At 42.7% G+C, this 14,220-nt stretch overlaps 1 protein-coding gene across 1 annotated transcript in view; it reads right to left on the bottom strand.

The window, feature by feature from the left end:
• The window catches only part of UGCG (UDP-glucose ceramide glucosyltransferase), a 38,521-nt gene extending 26,113 nt beyond the window's left edge, over window positions 1–12,408 (bottom strand). Inside the window, exon 1 of the mRNA XM_086315965.1 lies at window positions 11,893–12,408. Coding sequence (XP_086172091.1) covers window positions 11,893–11,990 — 98 coding nt within the window. The 5' untranslated portion in view covers window positions 11,991–12,408. The remainder of the gene's footprint in view (window positions 1–11,892) is intronic.
• Window positions 12,409–14,220: the final 1,812 nt, after the last annotated feature.

The following is a 14,220-nucleotide window of genomic DNA, read 5'->3' as shown; positions in this document are numbered from 1 at the left end:
AGAGGAAATAAAAACTAAGGAATGGCCTGAGAAGATCCACAGTGTGAAGCAGGAGTCAAGGTAATGTAGCAAGGATGAGGGTAAGATGGTGAAGATTTAGAAGAGGTGCTGCCAGTCACGGGTGTCAGAGCTAAAAATGGAAACAAAGTATTGTCAGATGCCAGCACCGGCTCCAGGGTGAGATCTGAGCCCATGAATGTGTAGTAGTTCAGTCCATTTGACTGCATGCTTATATCCATTTTCAGGATTCTGAAAATGGAGAAGCTATAAATTGAGATAGATTCGGGATAACTGGGCAGACTGATCCAAGGGAAGGCAAGGGCAAGATGAGGAAGTGAATTGGAGTGGAGAATTCAGTGAAGCCAAGTAGCACAAGGGTGAACAGCCTAGGGCAACTGTTCTCAGCCTTGGCTGTAGAAGAAAATCACCTGGGGGGTGTGTGTGTGTGTACGTAAGCTTGAGTTGAGGCCAAGGCAGCAGCATGTGTTTTTTGTTTTGTTTTTTTAAATCTTCCCCAGTGACTCCAATGTGCAAAGTTGAGACCCATGGGCCTAGGAAGTCTGATTACTGTAAGAACAGAAGATGGCAGAGATGGAAACTCTCAGAAAGATCAGCTATTACAGGACGGATGAAAAACAAGAAGGCTCCAAGGAGCCGTACAAGTTGGAGAAGGGCTGGAAAAGAGAGAAAGAATGGGGCTGTCTCCATAGTGATTTAAATGTTGCTAGTTATCAAAAACTTAAGATTCAGAGCAACTGGAGAAATTTCCATACAGACATTCTATCCCAATGGATTACTTCCGGGGTTACTTTTTAGGTTACCACCCGCAGTATATACAGCATATTGGTTTAAGTAGTGAGTGCATGTGTACTTAATCCTGTCTGACTCTCTGCGACCCTGTGGACTGTAGCCCACTAGGCTCCTCCCTCCATGGAATTTTCCAGGCAAGAATACTGGAGTGGTGGCCATTCCCTTCCCCAGGGGATCTTCCCCTGACCCACAGATCAAACCCGCATCTCCTGCACTGGCAGGCAGATTCTTTACCACTGAGTCCACTAGGCAGGTCACAGTGAAGTTTAAGAGCCGTGGCTGGAGGGAGGCTGTCTAGATTTCTGTACCAGCTTCACAGCTAACTAACTGTGTATCCCTGGGCAAGGCATTTCTTTATCTCAAGTTGCTCTTGTTTTTTAAAGTGTGGGTAAGAGTACTCACTTATTTCATAAAGCAGTTATGAGAAATAGATGAGATTAAGCCACAAAGTAAACATTCAGTGATAGCTATTACTAGCAACTTTTCAAAAAGAACATTTTTCCACTAAATGTAACTCCTCTGAAATTTCATAGTTCTGATTAGAGGTTTTGAGAGATCAAACATTGATGCAATGTATATAACCAAAAAGGACTGGAAATTCATAGACTTAAAAGTTATTTCATATATGTTTAAGGAGTAATCCATTATGTTGATTTTTCTTTTTAGAGATAAAGTCAACTCTTACGTACCAAGGAAAATTAAAAGGTAGGGGGCGGGGGCTTCCCTGGCACCTCAGTGGTAAAAAATCCACCTGCCGATGTAGGAGACACGGGTTTGATCCCTAATTTGGGAAGATCCCACGGGCTACAGAGCAACTAAGTCCATGCACGCACCACAACTATGGAGCCTACGCTTAGAGCCTGGAAGCTGCAACTAGAGTCCAGGAGCCACAACTACTGAAGCCTGAGCGCTCTAGAGCCCATGCTCTGCAACAAGAGAGACCACCACAACAAGAAGCCCAGACCGTGACTGGAGGCCAGCCCCCACTTGTGACAACTAGAGAAAACCCTGTGTAGGAATGAAGACCTGGCACAGCTAAAAATAAATTAATGATTTTTTTTTAAGTGTAAAAATATTTTTGAAAATGCAAAAAAAAAAAAAAGACTAAAGGGGGAAAGTGAAGTCGCTTAGTCATGTCCAACTCTTTGCGACCTCATGGACTGTAGCCTACCAGGCTCCTCAGTCCATGGAATTTTCCAAGCAAGGGTACTGGAGTGGGTTGCCATTTCCTTCTCCAGGGGATCTTCCCAACCCAGGGATTGAACCCAGGTCTCCCACACAGAAGGCAGAAGCTTTACCATCTGAGCCACCAGGGAATCACTAAAAGGGGGAAAGGGAATCATTAAAAGTCTCAAATCATGGTTAAAACAGAATAAATCAAAACATGGGATAAAACATTTAGTGCAAAGTATTAATATATACCATATTTAAGTTAAAATTATATTCAAGGTTAAAATTACACTCAAAATTTAGGAACGAATTTAAAGTTCTATGGGTATAATCCAAAAGTGTAGAAACAATGCAAGTGTGAGATTGAGAGACTTTACGTGACACATATTATTATTGCCTAAAAATTACCTGTTACTGTTTTCTTAGCCGAGCTCCCCTTTAAGACTATTAAAAGGGTTCTCAGCTGGGCAGAGGTGCTGGCTTCTCGAAATTTCTCTGCACTCAGAGCCTGGCTCAGAATTTGGATTCTACAGTCACAAGAATCCCCCTTCCCTTGGCTCTGCTGGATGAAGAGACTGTCACCCTCAGAACTGAGAGGCGGAGGCATGATAATTTTTCCACAGTGCAGCAGGTACAAGGCACAAAGTGACTGCTGCTGCTGCTGCTGCTGCTGCTAAGTCGCTTCAGTCGTGTCCGACTCTGTGCGACGCCATAGACGGCAGCCCACCAGGCTCCCCCATCCCTGGGATTCTCCAAGCAAGAACACTGGAGTGGGTTACCATTTCCTTCTCCAATGCATGAAAGTGAAAAGTGAAAGTGAAGTCGCTCAGGTGTGTCCAACTCTTAGTGACCCCATGGGCTGCAGCCTACCAGGCTCCTCCGTCCAAGGATTTTCCAGGCAAGAGTACTGGAGTGGGGTGCCATTGCCTTCTCCGATATAATCCAATCAATACCACCTTCTATCATGGAGATATTTTGAGGCATTCCAAAGGAGTCTATTCTGTTTGGCTGGCCATTCAATCTCTACACCTAACACAGTCCCCAAAACAAAGATGACAATGCAGCCTTCCTCCTGGGGAGAAAACGCCCCTCCCCACAGCTTCTAATACCTGGAAAGTTCTCATCAGTGGCAGCAGATCCTAGGCACCAGATCCAGAATCTGGGATTTTAATACTAATCTTAAGTTCTCTTGAAACAGAGAGAGTTTCAAGAGAAACTCTCTCCTAACACCCCTCCTAACTCCCCTCCTAACACCTGTCCATTTAATTGTTAGACATCTGATATTACATTTTCAGGAACACATTAAGAAAGAGAAAGGGATAGACCATGAATATGCTAGTCAATGGTTTGAATGGCTTCTTTTTGAAGAACAAAATAATCTCAAAACTAAGGGAGCCACGGGGGAAGACAGGAAAGTATGGTAAATTTTCAACACGTGTCATTTTCCCAAGGCATTATTTCTAAGTGACATTTTAAATTGAGAGCTGGAGTCACTCCTCCATCAAAAAGAAAAAAAAAAATTTGAATTCATGTAATTAAGGCCTGTCACTGTCAAGGTCAGGGAGTAGGGTACTCACAGCAAGCTGCTGCAGGGCAGCAGCTGCAAGGCCAGGGAACAGAAGGGCAGGTACCATCTGGGGTGCCTCTCAGAGTACCAGTTACTTCAGTCTAAAAGGTCAGGGGAGATGAATCACAGGCAGAGAGAGGCCCGCAGGGTCTTGCTTTCTATTGTGAGCTAAAAGGACATCTCTTCAGAGAACACTTCAAAGAACTCCAACGGATGGTAAGGAGTATTCGGGAACATTCTTCTGGACTTTATGGATGCTTTGGCTTGATGAATCTTAATCGCCTCTCTGCACAAGACTTGTGAACTGATGGGATGGCAGTGTTTTTCCTTGTTGATTTTCATTCCCTAACATCTCAGTCTCTAAAATTGTTACTGTCCTTTCCATCATTTTAGCTTACTGTTTTATCCTTTGAATCTTTTAGTCCCCTTTCAGCCCCTCCTCAACAGTTTGTTTAATGGTTGGTATCATTTAAAAATAATTTATTTTACGATTTTGTATTCAAATTGAGTTTTGAGCAGGAGAGGGGCCTGGGATGAAGGGAGACTTCTGGGAGAAAGGCTGGGCTGTGCTCATCCCCTATTATCAGCCCCTGGCTGCTGCTGCCCATGGGATTTCCCAGGCAAGAATACTGGAGTGGGTTGCCATTTCCTCCTCCAGGGGATCTTCCCCACCCAGGGACAGAACCTGCGTCTCCTGTGCAGCAACCTTAAGACAGCGCTACAGCAGACGTGAGGCACAAGAATTTCCCTCAAAGCTTCTAAGGGGAAGATAGATTCCTTGAGGGCAAAGTTCACCTTGCTTAACAGCCCCAGACTGTGCTGTTTTTATAGCTCTGCTGTGCGAATCAGTTGAAGCGATTTATCTGACACTGGGAATTTTCTCCTTTGCTCCATGCCATCAAGCTTGTTAATATATCATGTAAAATTAAGGTGATTGCTTGATCAGCAGATCCTATACTTCATATAGTCCATCCCAGCAATTCCAAATGATAAAAGGCTTCTTTTGTTGCTGTTTTTAGCTATGAATGTGCTCTAGAAGGTTGTTACCATGTCTATGATCAGTAAGTGTCATGATTAATGTTACCTCCATATAGCATTTATCTTCAAAAATGGTACTGCAGCAAAATGGGCTTCATTAGCAAAGCACACCACATCACAAAACACACCTTCTGGTTCAACATTAATTCTGCAGACAGAAGATCCCCCAGAGAACACAGAACAACCCGTCAGTGAGTTACCTTTACAGGAAAACACAAACTATTTCCATTGGACAACGGACTTGTACACTACAGAACACAAAATATTCCCTCACCGGAAAAAACGAGGAGACCTTTGTTAATTTTGTTCCCTCTCCCTCCCGCCCAAAACCCACTAACCCAGCAACGTATTTTGCTAACAGAAACAAGTAGCTTTGCATTTCCCGAAGGGTAGATCCCAGTGTACAGATTACTGAAGGCATGACAGGTATTCCCTTTGGAAAACCCTGGGGGGATATTCAGATCTAACAAGTAATTTGTAGGTGAACATGTGATTGGGCTTCCCTGGTGACTCAGATGGTAAAGAATCAGCCTGTAATGCAAGAGACCTGGGTTTGATCCCTGGGTTGAGAGGATCTCCTGGAGAAGGGAATGACAACCCACTCTGTTTTTCTTGCCTGGGGAATCCCATGGACAGAGAGGACTGATGCGCTACAGTCCATGGGGTCCCAAAGAGTTGGATACGACTAAGCACAATCAGGATCATGTGACTGATAAGGCACTGTTTCTATTTTAACCCACAATCGGAAATAGTGAGACAAAGATTCCATTTGGTCCAACTCATTTCATGAAAAGCCACCGCCACTGAATCCACCCCAAGTTCTGTCAATCTACCTGAAATCACAACGGCCAAATAACACTAAGTTAATGAGTGATCAAAAATCCCACCATTACTACTGGGGAAAAAAATCAAAGATTATTCATTCGACATGCAATGATCAGCTGCCGAGTAGCACTGAAGATACAATAGTAAATAAGACATCTCCCCACTCCCCAAAGTTTATAATCTTAAGTGGGGAAAAAGACAACAGAACACACAGTTTTTTAGACAGGTAAATTCAAGATACTATGGAAGGACATAAGAGGGGGTGCCTAACCCAGTAAGGAGCTAAAGCTGAACGAGGAGGAGTTAGTAAAACAAAAAGGAAGGGAGGGAAGGAAGAAGGGAGAGAAACGGAAAAAAGGAAAGAAAGAGAATTCTAAAAAAATTACATTGCCCATTCAGAGAAATGCCAGTAATTCAATGTGGCTGGAGAAACAGGCACAGGAGATGGCTCACCTCCCCAAGAATTACGTCTTGTTAAGGAGTTTGAATTTTAACCTGAAGGCAGTGGGGAACCTTGGTAAGATTTTAAGCACATGATCCAAGATTGCTGCTCCAGAAAGATTAGGCTACAATAAGAAATACAAAGTAGATAAAGAGCAGCAGCTACTGCTGCTGCTAAGTTGCTTCGGTCGTGTCCTACTCTGTGCGACCCCACAGATGGCAGCCCACCAGGCTCCCCTGTCCCCAGGATTCTCCAGGCAAGAACACTGGAGTGGGTTGCCATTTCTTTCTCCAATGCGTGAAAGTGAAAAGTTAAAGGGAAGTCGCTCAGTCGTGTCCGACTCTTTGCGACCCCATGGACTGCAGCCCACCAGGCTCCTCCATCCATGGGGTTTTCCAGGCAAGAGTACTGGAGTGGGGTGCCATTGCCTTCTCCGATAAAAAGCAGAGCATTAGGTAAAAATACCAGCAAGTAGAGATAGTTCAATAATCTAGGGTAGAGATAATATATACTGAACTAATGATGTAGGTAGGAAAAGGGAGGAATGATGAATTAAGAGAACCGCCACTAAATAGTAAATTTCCATTTTGCTTTTTTTTTAATGTCCATTTTGCTTTTTAAAGCTATCACAATATCATCCAATTCCATATCTCCCCAAGGCTCAGGTTCAAGGGCCTGAACTACCTGATTCATGCACCCAAAAGTGGTTTGGGCAACAATGGCCCTGACTGAGCAAAATCTGTTCAAAGTCCAACTGCATCCTCCGGACTAAACCCAGAAAATAAGCTCCCCTCGATTTACACTCTACTAAGGCTCAGAACACCATACATTTAAGTCCAAATTTTGAAAAAAAAATCATATTATCTAACAATAATATCTGAAATGCTAAAATTTACATTAAAAACATAATTACTTTCTGACAGGCAGTTTAGCACAGTTATCCTGATACAGTGAGTACTTAAACTCTTCTCAAAAATTGTGCAGCAGGTTTAAAAGTTGTTATACTAGAAAAATTAGGAAAGGCAGAATTAACTTGAGAATAAAAGAATCTTCAAGAAAAGAACGTTTAGTAGAGGGCAGTTAATATTGGATGGATACAAGCAGTATTGCCACGGTACCACGGCACCTCCAGTCAATTAAACTAAACATTAGGATACCACACATAAAGGGGAAAAAATGATTAAGTCCAAGGAGCAAGAAGGATGGGGAGATGAGAGGAGAAAAAAGCAAGGTATCTTGCTTAGAAACTTATCTAGCAGAATGGTTCCTAATAGCTAAAGAGGGAAGAAAAAACATTGGTTCCAGACTTTTGTATGAATTAGCCACTGTCCTCCAGTTATCAAACCACACGAGCTCTCAACAAAAGACAAAAAATTCCATAAAAAATCACTTAACTATGCCTACAGAGGATATAATCATTAGTTTCTTTTTTTTTTTTAAAAAGGAAACAATCTTCAAAATAAGAATTTTTAATTCTTGAATTTCAGATGCTCTAATCTAAATATTTTCTTTAAACTTTTAAGGGGAATTCACTGGTGGTCCAGAGCCTTTACTGTTATGGGCCTGGGGTTCAATCCCTAGGCAGGAAACTAGGATCCCACAAGTTATGTGTGTGTTGGGGGGGGTGGGCGGGGGGAGTGGGAGTGCGTGCAGAGACATTTTAGGCAAAATTCCGCAAATGTCTGCCATCTAAAATATGTTGTGAAATGATGAGGCATCAGTCAATATTAATTCTGGAAAAGAGCAAAGCAGTAGCTAAAGATACCAGTGAGCAGAGAACGTTTCAAAATATTGAAAATAATGGTTCTCTAGTTATAAACCACTTCAATTTTTAAAACTGTAAGCTTATACAATTTATAAGATATTTATGAAATCAGAGCAAAAAATGTCATTGAACAATTGTTCACTGTATTCATTATATTCCGCTCCATTTTAAAAATACAGGCCAATACTTAGCTTTTTAATCTCATTTTAATAAGCTACAATACAATAGAACATTGGATCCAAATTAACTAGATACCATTATACACTGTATTTAATTGTAAAAAAATAACCATGGGTTTTTTTTTAAATGTTCTATTGTTTTTTAGCAATTTCACTGCAATGTTTGTATTACTTAAATATTTTTAAACATTAGTAGCTCACAGATTACGCTCCTTAATCTGACAACCAGATATGGAACCATATAAGGTTTGATAATAGGCTCCATTTCCACCAGTTTCAGGCACAAGGTTTTAGGAGGGGCACTGATTAAATCTGGCTATTTTAATTTATTTATACTTTACCATATTCAAAAAGGAATTTGAGAGGATACAGACACATGTTCAGGAAATATATTCTTCAATAAAATATAGAATGCTTAGCATAAAATTTTAACCAAAATATCACTGCCAATATTCTTTAGCCTTGCTTGTCAAAAAGTTAAGAATATCAAAATGTTGAGATTATCAAACCTGCTAATTTACTAAACACAGTAGAAAGAGGAGAGGACAAACCCTTAGTGCTCTGCTTGAAAACAACTCAAACTGGGAAGCATCTTCACTTCAGCAAGAAAGGAATCAAATCAAACAGTAAATAATTTTGAAGGTGGGATAAGATGAAAGGAACTAAAAGGCAGCATATAATTTATACATGAATTAAGCTGTTGATTGTTTACTTCATGTTCTTTTACCTATTTCAGAAAAATATTCTGAAGATTCCTACCAATCTGTTATAAACTAATTGCATTTTCTTTGTTCTATTTTCATTTGACTTTTCTGGATCCTGCTACTGTCAATATAAAAGGTAACTTTGAGGAGCATTAAAAAAGAAATACAAAGACTCTACCGTATTGTAACTAAAGTTTGTGCTATTCTCAAAAACTGAAAGTGTTTTAAACAAAAAGGTATTTAAAATTTTTTTTCAGTTTATTATTAAATACAAAATAACTTAAAATAATTCTGGAGTTGTCAGAGTCTAAGAGTATAAACACTCTCAGATGGTTACTTGAAGTATTAAGCTACTTTACTAGTGTTAAATGTGTGACTTTTAGATGGTGCAGTGGTAAAGAATCCGCCTGTCAATGCAGGAGACGCAAGACACACGGGTTCGATCCCTGGGTCAGGCGGTTGGTTCCCCTCGAGTAGGAACTGGCAACCCACTCCAGTATTCTCATCTGGAAAATTCCATGGACAGAGGAGCCTGGTGGGCTACAGTCCATAACTGTCACAAACAGTCGGACAGGACTGAGCATGCACAAATACACACACACATCACAGAAGGAAGGTGTTCCATCATAGCCCTATGTTGAAAGAAGGCAACTTTCTTCTAATTGGGCTATGAATTTAACAATTCCAATTTAAATACAAGATTACTTAGAGTCTGGAGGGGAAAGGGTTCTAAAGTTCAAGTAAAAATGTATAAAAAGTCATAAAAATTTACAAAAGAATAAGGAGGGGCCAGCCTCTAAATTACACTGTAATTAAGGTAATAATATTTCACTAAAACAGTGGATACTGGTACACTTTATAAGGGGTAAAGTGTTAAAAAAAAAAAAAAGAAAACTCAAAATACTAAAAGAGATATTATATAATAGTTAGGGGAAATGGAAAAGATAAAAAATTTTACCAGTTGGGGCAGGGGCCGGGGGGGGGGCAGCGGGGGGAAAGACAAGACTACCTAAAACACACAGGCACACACACTTTTCTACATGTGAAATGTATGTACAAAGTTGAAAGACAAAAAACAAGTTGGGCAAAAACTGCAGCATATCACAGAACAATCTTCCTATGAAAAAGATTAGCACAGCAATAGATTGCACAAGCAAAAGATTTATTAATATGAAATTTACAACTAGCTGTAACTGGCATTAAATAGATGAAAAACATTTGATGAAACCAGTAATTAAAGGAATGAAAACAAAAAACAGAGAACAGTAAAAACCCTAATACTTAGTAAGGGGAAATGGGGACCATCATACAATGTTACCAGGACTATGAATAGATACAACATTTCCGTAGGGTAATATGTATCCAAGTTTAAAACCTGCACCACTTCTGGTCCAATAATTCCTCTTTCAAAATGTAAACTAAGGAGCTGCTGCTGCTGCTGCTAAGTCGCTTCAGTCGTGTCCGACTCTGTGCGACCCCATAGACGGCAGCCCACCAGGCTCCCCCGTCCCTGGGGTTCTCCAGGCAGGAACACTGGAGTGGGTTGCCAATCATCTCTTAAAGATGGAAGCCATTAATCACAGTGTTCTTTGTAATCGTGACAAACTGAAAGTAGCCTAAATGCCTACCAATAATAATAATGAACACAGATTAGTGCCTCATAAATAAAAATGTCATGCATCTATTAAAAACGATGGAGAGATCATACATTTACTGACGAAAAAATTACTCATGACATTTTACATGGAAGCTCCGTGAGAGCAGGGGCCTTGGATATATTGTTCTTCAATCTTATTTCCAGCACCTAGAACAGTGCCTTGTACAAAAGAGCTTCCTAGAAAGTATTTATTAAATAGATGAATTTTAAAGCTGGTTACAGAACAATCATGGTATGGTCCCTTCCTCGTTCCTTCCGGACCTCCCTCTCTTCCTTTCCCTCCCCCTACAGAAATATAACTGGAAGGATAGTACAAAAGGTTGACAGGCAATGGAGTTTTGGTGTGTCTGTTTAACTTTGTTCTTTCTTCTCTGTAGTCTAATTCCCTATACAGTAAGCCTGTTTTATTTCTATGACCAGATAAAGTAACAAAATTGCTTTTTAAGAACTCATATATTTGAAATGAAGTCCAGAATGTTCACTGCCTACAGCTCACAAACTCCAAAACCTAAAATCAACAGTCTTCAAGAAGCATTTTTCGTTCATCTTCAAAGAAATACCAGCATGCCTTTACAATGTATCAGTAGCATCTTTCTCCACTACCAGGAAATGCCACACCACACTAATAAAATGCGGCATTTCTAAAAGGAAGAAGTACACTTTTTCTGCAGTGAAAAGGGAAAGAAAAACTGAAAGCAATTAATTTCTTAAAGTCCTCCCTTCTCTACTAACATATACCCTATTCTAAATGGTGGTAAAGATCACTATGCACAATCTTTTTTTTCTTCCAGCTAAAAGTCTAGTGAATCCAAGAGTAATGGGCTGTGTCAATTCTTTCATTTCCTTACAAAGACTTTTTCCATTTTAAAGACATTCGAATAATTGAAATATCAAAAGTAGCTACACACCCTATGTCATACTCATCCCATTACCCGACTTTATTTTATTTCATAGTCTTTATCACTATCTGATATAACCTTATTCGGATTTTAATTATGTCTCTCCCTTCTGGAATGTAAGCTCTATGAGGACAGGAATTCTGTCGTGCTTACTACTGTGTTTTCAGTGACTGGTATCTAATGAAAAGGTATGTGCCTGGGGGCGGGGGACCCAATCTAAACAAGACAAAATATAAGGAATTGGGGGGTGGGGGGAGCCACACTGAAATGTACAAGCTGACATGACTTAAGGTTACAACACCAGTTCAGAGGTTTGGTGGACGTTTTCAAGATGGACAGGTGCTTCACATCTATCTAAGGGCAGAAAGCTCATCCAGGAAGAAGAAAATCCACAGGGAGGTCTCCAGGTGGCAGCGTGCAGCTCCCAGAAGAGTGGAAACGATCATCATAATAGAAATGTGGCCCCCGTCGAGAGAGGGAAAAAAAACCCACAATACACCATACATCTTGGCCCAGATGAAAAACCACACGAATCCAGAGCACAATCAAACCAAGCAAGCAACCTTCCGCCCTACACATAAAAAGAGTACAGTCTCTTTCCCCTGGCTGTGAAGTCGCCTGCCGCCCAGCCACCCCCTCACTGGTCACTTCTCTCTTCCAATGAGCCCCCCGGCCCAGCTGATCCAAGGCTAGAGAGACTGGAAGGAAGAGTCTGAAAATTGGCTGTCTCCACCCCCATCCAAGCCCAATCTCCTCCAAAGCGAAATTCCTCCTACCCTCGCCTGTCCCCGAGGCCTGGACCCCTCCACGGGCTCCTCCAGCTGCCCCTCACTCACGTGTAGATGATGGCCATGAAATGCATCAGCCACAGCACCAAGAAGAGGACGAACCCGAAGACGGCCATTCCCTCCAGGGCCAGGTCCAGCAGCGCCATCCCCCGGCCCGGCCCGCTCCGGCCGCCGCAGCGGACAGCGCTCCCGCAGGAGGAGGACTGGGTGGGCGCCCGGCGCGGGGGCGCAGAAGAGGAGAGAAAGGTGGGGAGAGGAAGGGGCGGAGGGGGTGGGGGCGGAAGGGGCGGGCAGGGCCTGCGCGCCCCCGCCCGCGCGCGTTCCCTCGCGCGCTGGCCCGGGCGCGCTCGCGGATGCAGGCGCTGCAGTGGCCGGACTCAGTGGTCAGGTCGGCCGTGGCCCCGCGCTCCCGCTCGCCTCTCCACCCCCTCGCGGCCGCCTGCCGGACCCCGCGCGCCTGCGCCGCCGTCTCCGTCGCCGCCCCGCCGCCTTCCCGCAGCCTCGGCGCCGGGCTCCGGGCAGCGCAGCTCCGCGCCCTGCTCTGCCGCCGCAGCTCCGCGCACTAATCTAAACCACCACCTGGCGCCCCGACTCCCCGGCGCACCCCGCCCCGCCCCGGCCCTCCGAAACCGCGGTCCCGCCCTCGGAGGGGCGGTGCGCGCCGCTCCTCTCCGCCCACCCTGCCGCCCTCGCGCTGGTGGCGTCACTGTCGTGAGCGCGCCCCTGGGAGGGTTAATCTGGGTGTTCCTCTCGAGGCTCCGGCCGCCGCCCACCTCTCGGTGACCGGCGAATGCGACCCGGGCAGCCAGCTCTGCACCCCTGGGCCCGCCTCTGTCGGCGGAGCGCGACCCTGTGTCCAGCTTGGAGGACACTTTCCCTTTGTCCGGCTCTGGTGTGCCAGGGCGTCATAGGAAAAGACCCGCAGTTCCAGGCAGCCCCGAGTTGTCTCCCAGTGCAACTTCCAAAGCTGTGTCCGCAGTCTCTGCGCCGGGCATTGCCCGGAGCGGCCCAGATCTTCCAAGGCATGTTCCTGGGCGTCCGGGTGTGTCCCATTGCCTTTCTCCCTTGCTACTTTCGATGCTGTCGAGCCTTGGATCACAAAGTACCGAGAGTGAAATCTGCTTCACAGATCTCTAAGCACCTTAGAAGCAGCATGTAACATACAAGAAATTCTCAAACTCAGGATGTTTAAGGATTAGATGATTCTGAAGTCCTCTAAGACTCCTGCCCAATATGATAGCCATAGGGGGCTATTGCGCGCTTGAAATGTGGATAGTAGGAACTGAGAGAGTTGTGTTACGAATGTAAGTCATACCCCTGATATGAAGTGATACACTTGATATCATTACTTTTATATTGACTACAAATTCTAAGAATATTTTTTATACATTGAGTTAATTTATTAAAATTGTTTCACTGTCTTTGCTGTTGTTTTTTAAATTCTGCTAGCTATTAGAAGATTTTAAGTTACCCAGGAGGATAGCATTCTAAAATGGAAAGATGTAGCATTTTGGATAGTAAGGTAACCTAGTGTTTATCTTAATTTTAAATCAGTCCAGGAGATGTTTTAATCTAGTACTAAATGTTTCTGTTTGTTTCTTTAGCCTAGATGAGTTTATATAGTTTCTTCTTTGTTTATGTTTATTATTTCAAATGATTTCTTTTTACATAATCCATGACTCCCTAGAGAGATTTCAGAATAGAATTCAATTTTGGAAAGAAGTTGTTTATCATTGTTATTTACATAGTTGATATTGATCGAATGAACTACCTCAATCTACAATTAAATGATAAACTACAATCAGAAAGGGGCTTCCCAGGTGGCTCAGTTATAAAGAATCCACCTGCATGCAGAACACAGGGGTTACCCTGGGTCTGAAAGATCCCCTGGAGAAGGAAATGGCGATCTACTCCAGTATTCTTACCTGGAAAACCTCATGGACAGAGGATTTTGGCAGGCTTCAATCCATGGGATAGAGAAGACTTGTATACGACTTAGCGACTGAGTGTACACACACCTTTAGAAAAGAGTTTGAATTAACGTCTATGTTGAGAACCAATCCTGGATTTGCTGTATCCTTTGTTTTACCTGGGTAAAGTCAGTAAGAAAGAACAAGGCTTAGAAACCAGACTTCATTGTTGAGAGTTACTGGTTGATAAAGTTATAGCCCGATAGTGTACTAGCATGGAAATAACACTACAAGTGAAATTCTAAAATGTCACTATTTTAGTTAATCAAGTCTGACTTAAAAAGAAACATTTGAATACATTTTAACATTTCTGAAATGGAAATGGATCTCACAGTCAATGGCATCTTACAATTAATTGGTGGTTTTTTCTTAGTTGTATGTAAAATAATGCTGCATCTTACCATTA

This window comes from Bos grunniens, chromosome 8, assembly GCF_055505025.1.
Source record: "Bos grunniens cultivar Pamir isolate PY7600 chromosome 8, Bosgru_T2T1.0, whole genome shotgun sequence".
NCBI classification, from domain to species: domain Eukaryota; kingdom Metazoa; phylum Chordata; class Mammalia; order Artiodactyla; family Bovidae; genus Bos; species Bos grunniens.
The sequence above is the reverse complement of the archived record's forward strand: the minus strand, read 5'-3'. Positions and strand labels throughout refer to the sequence as shown.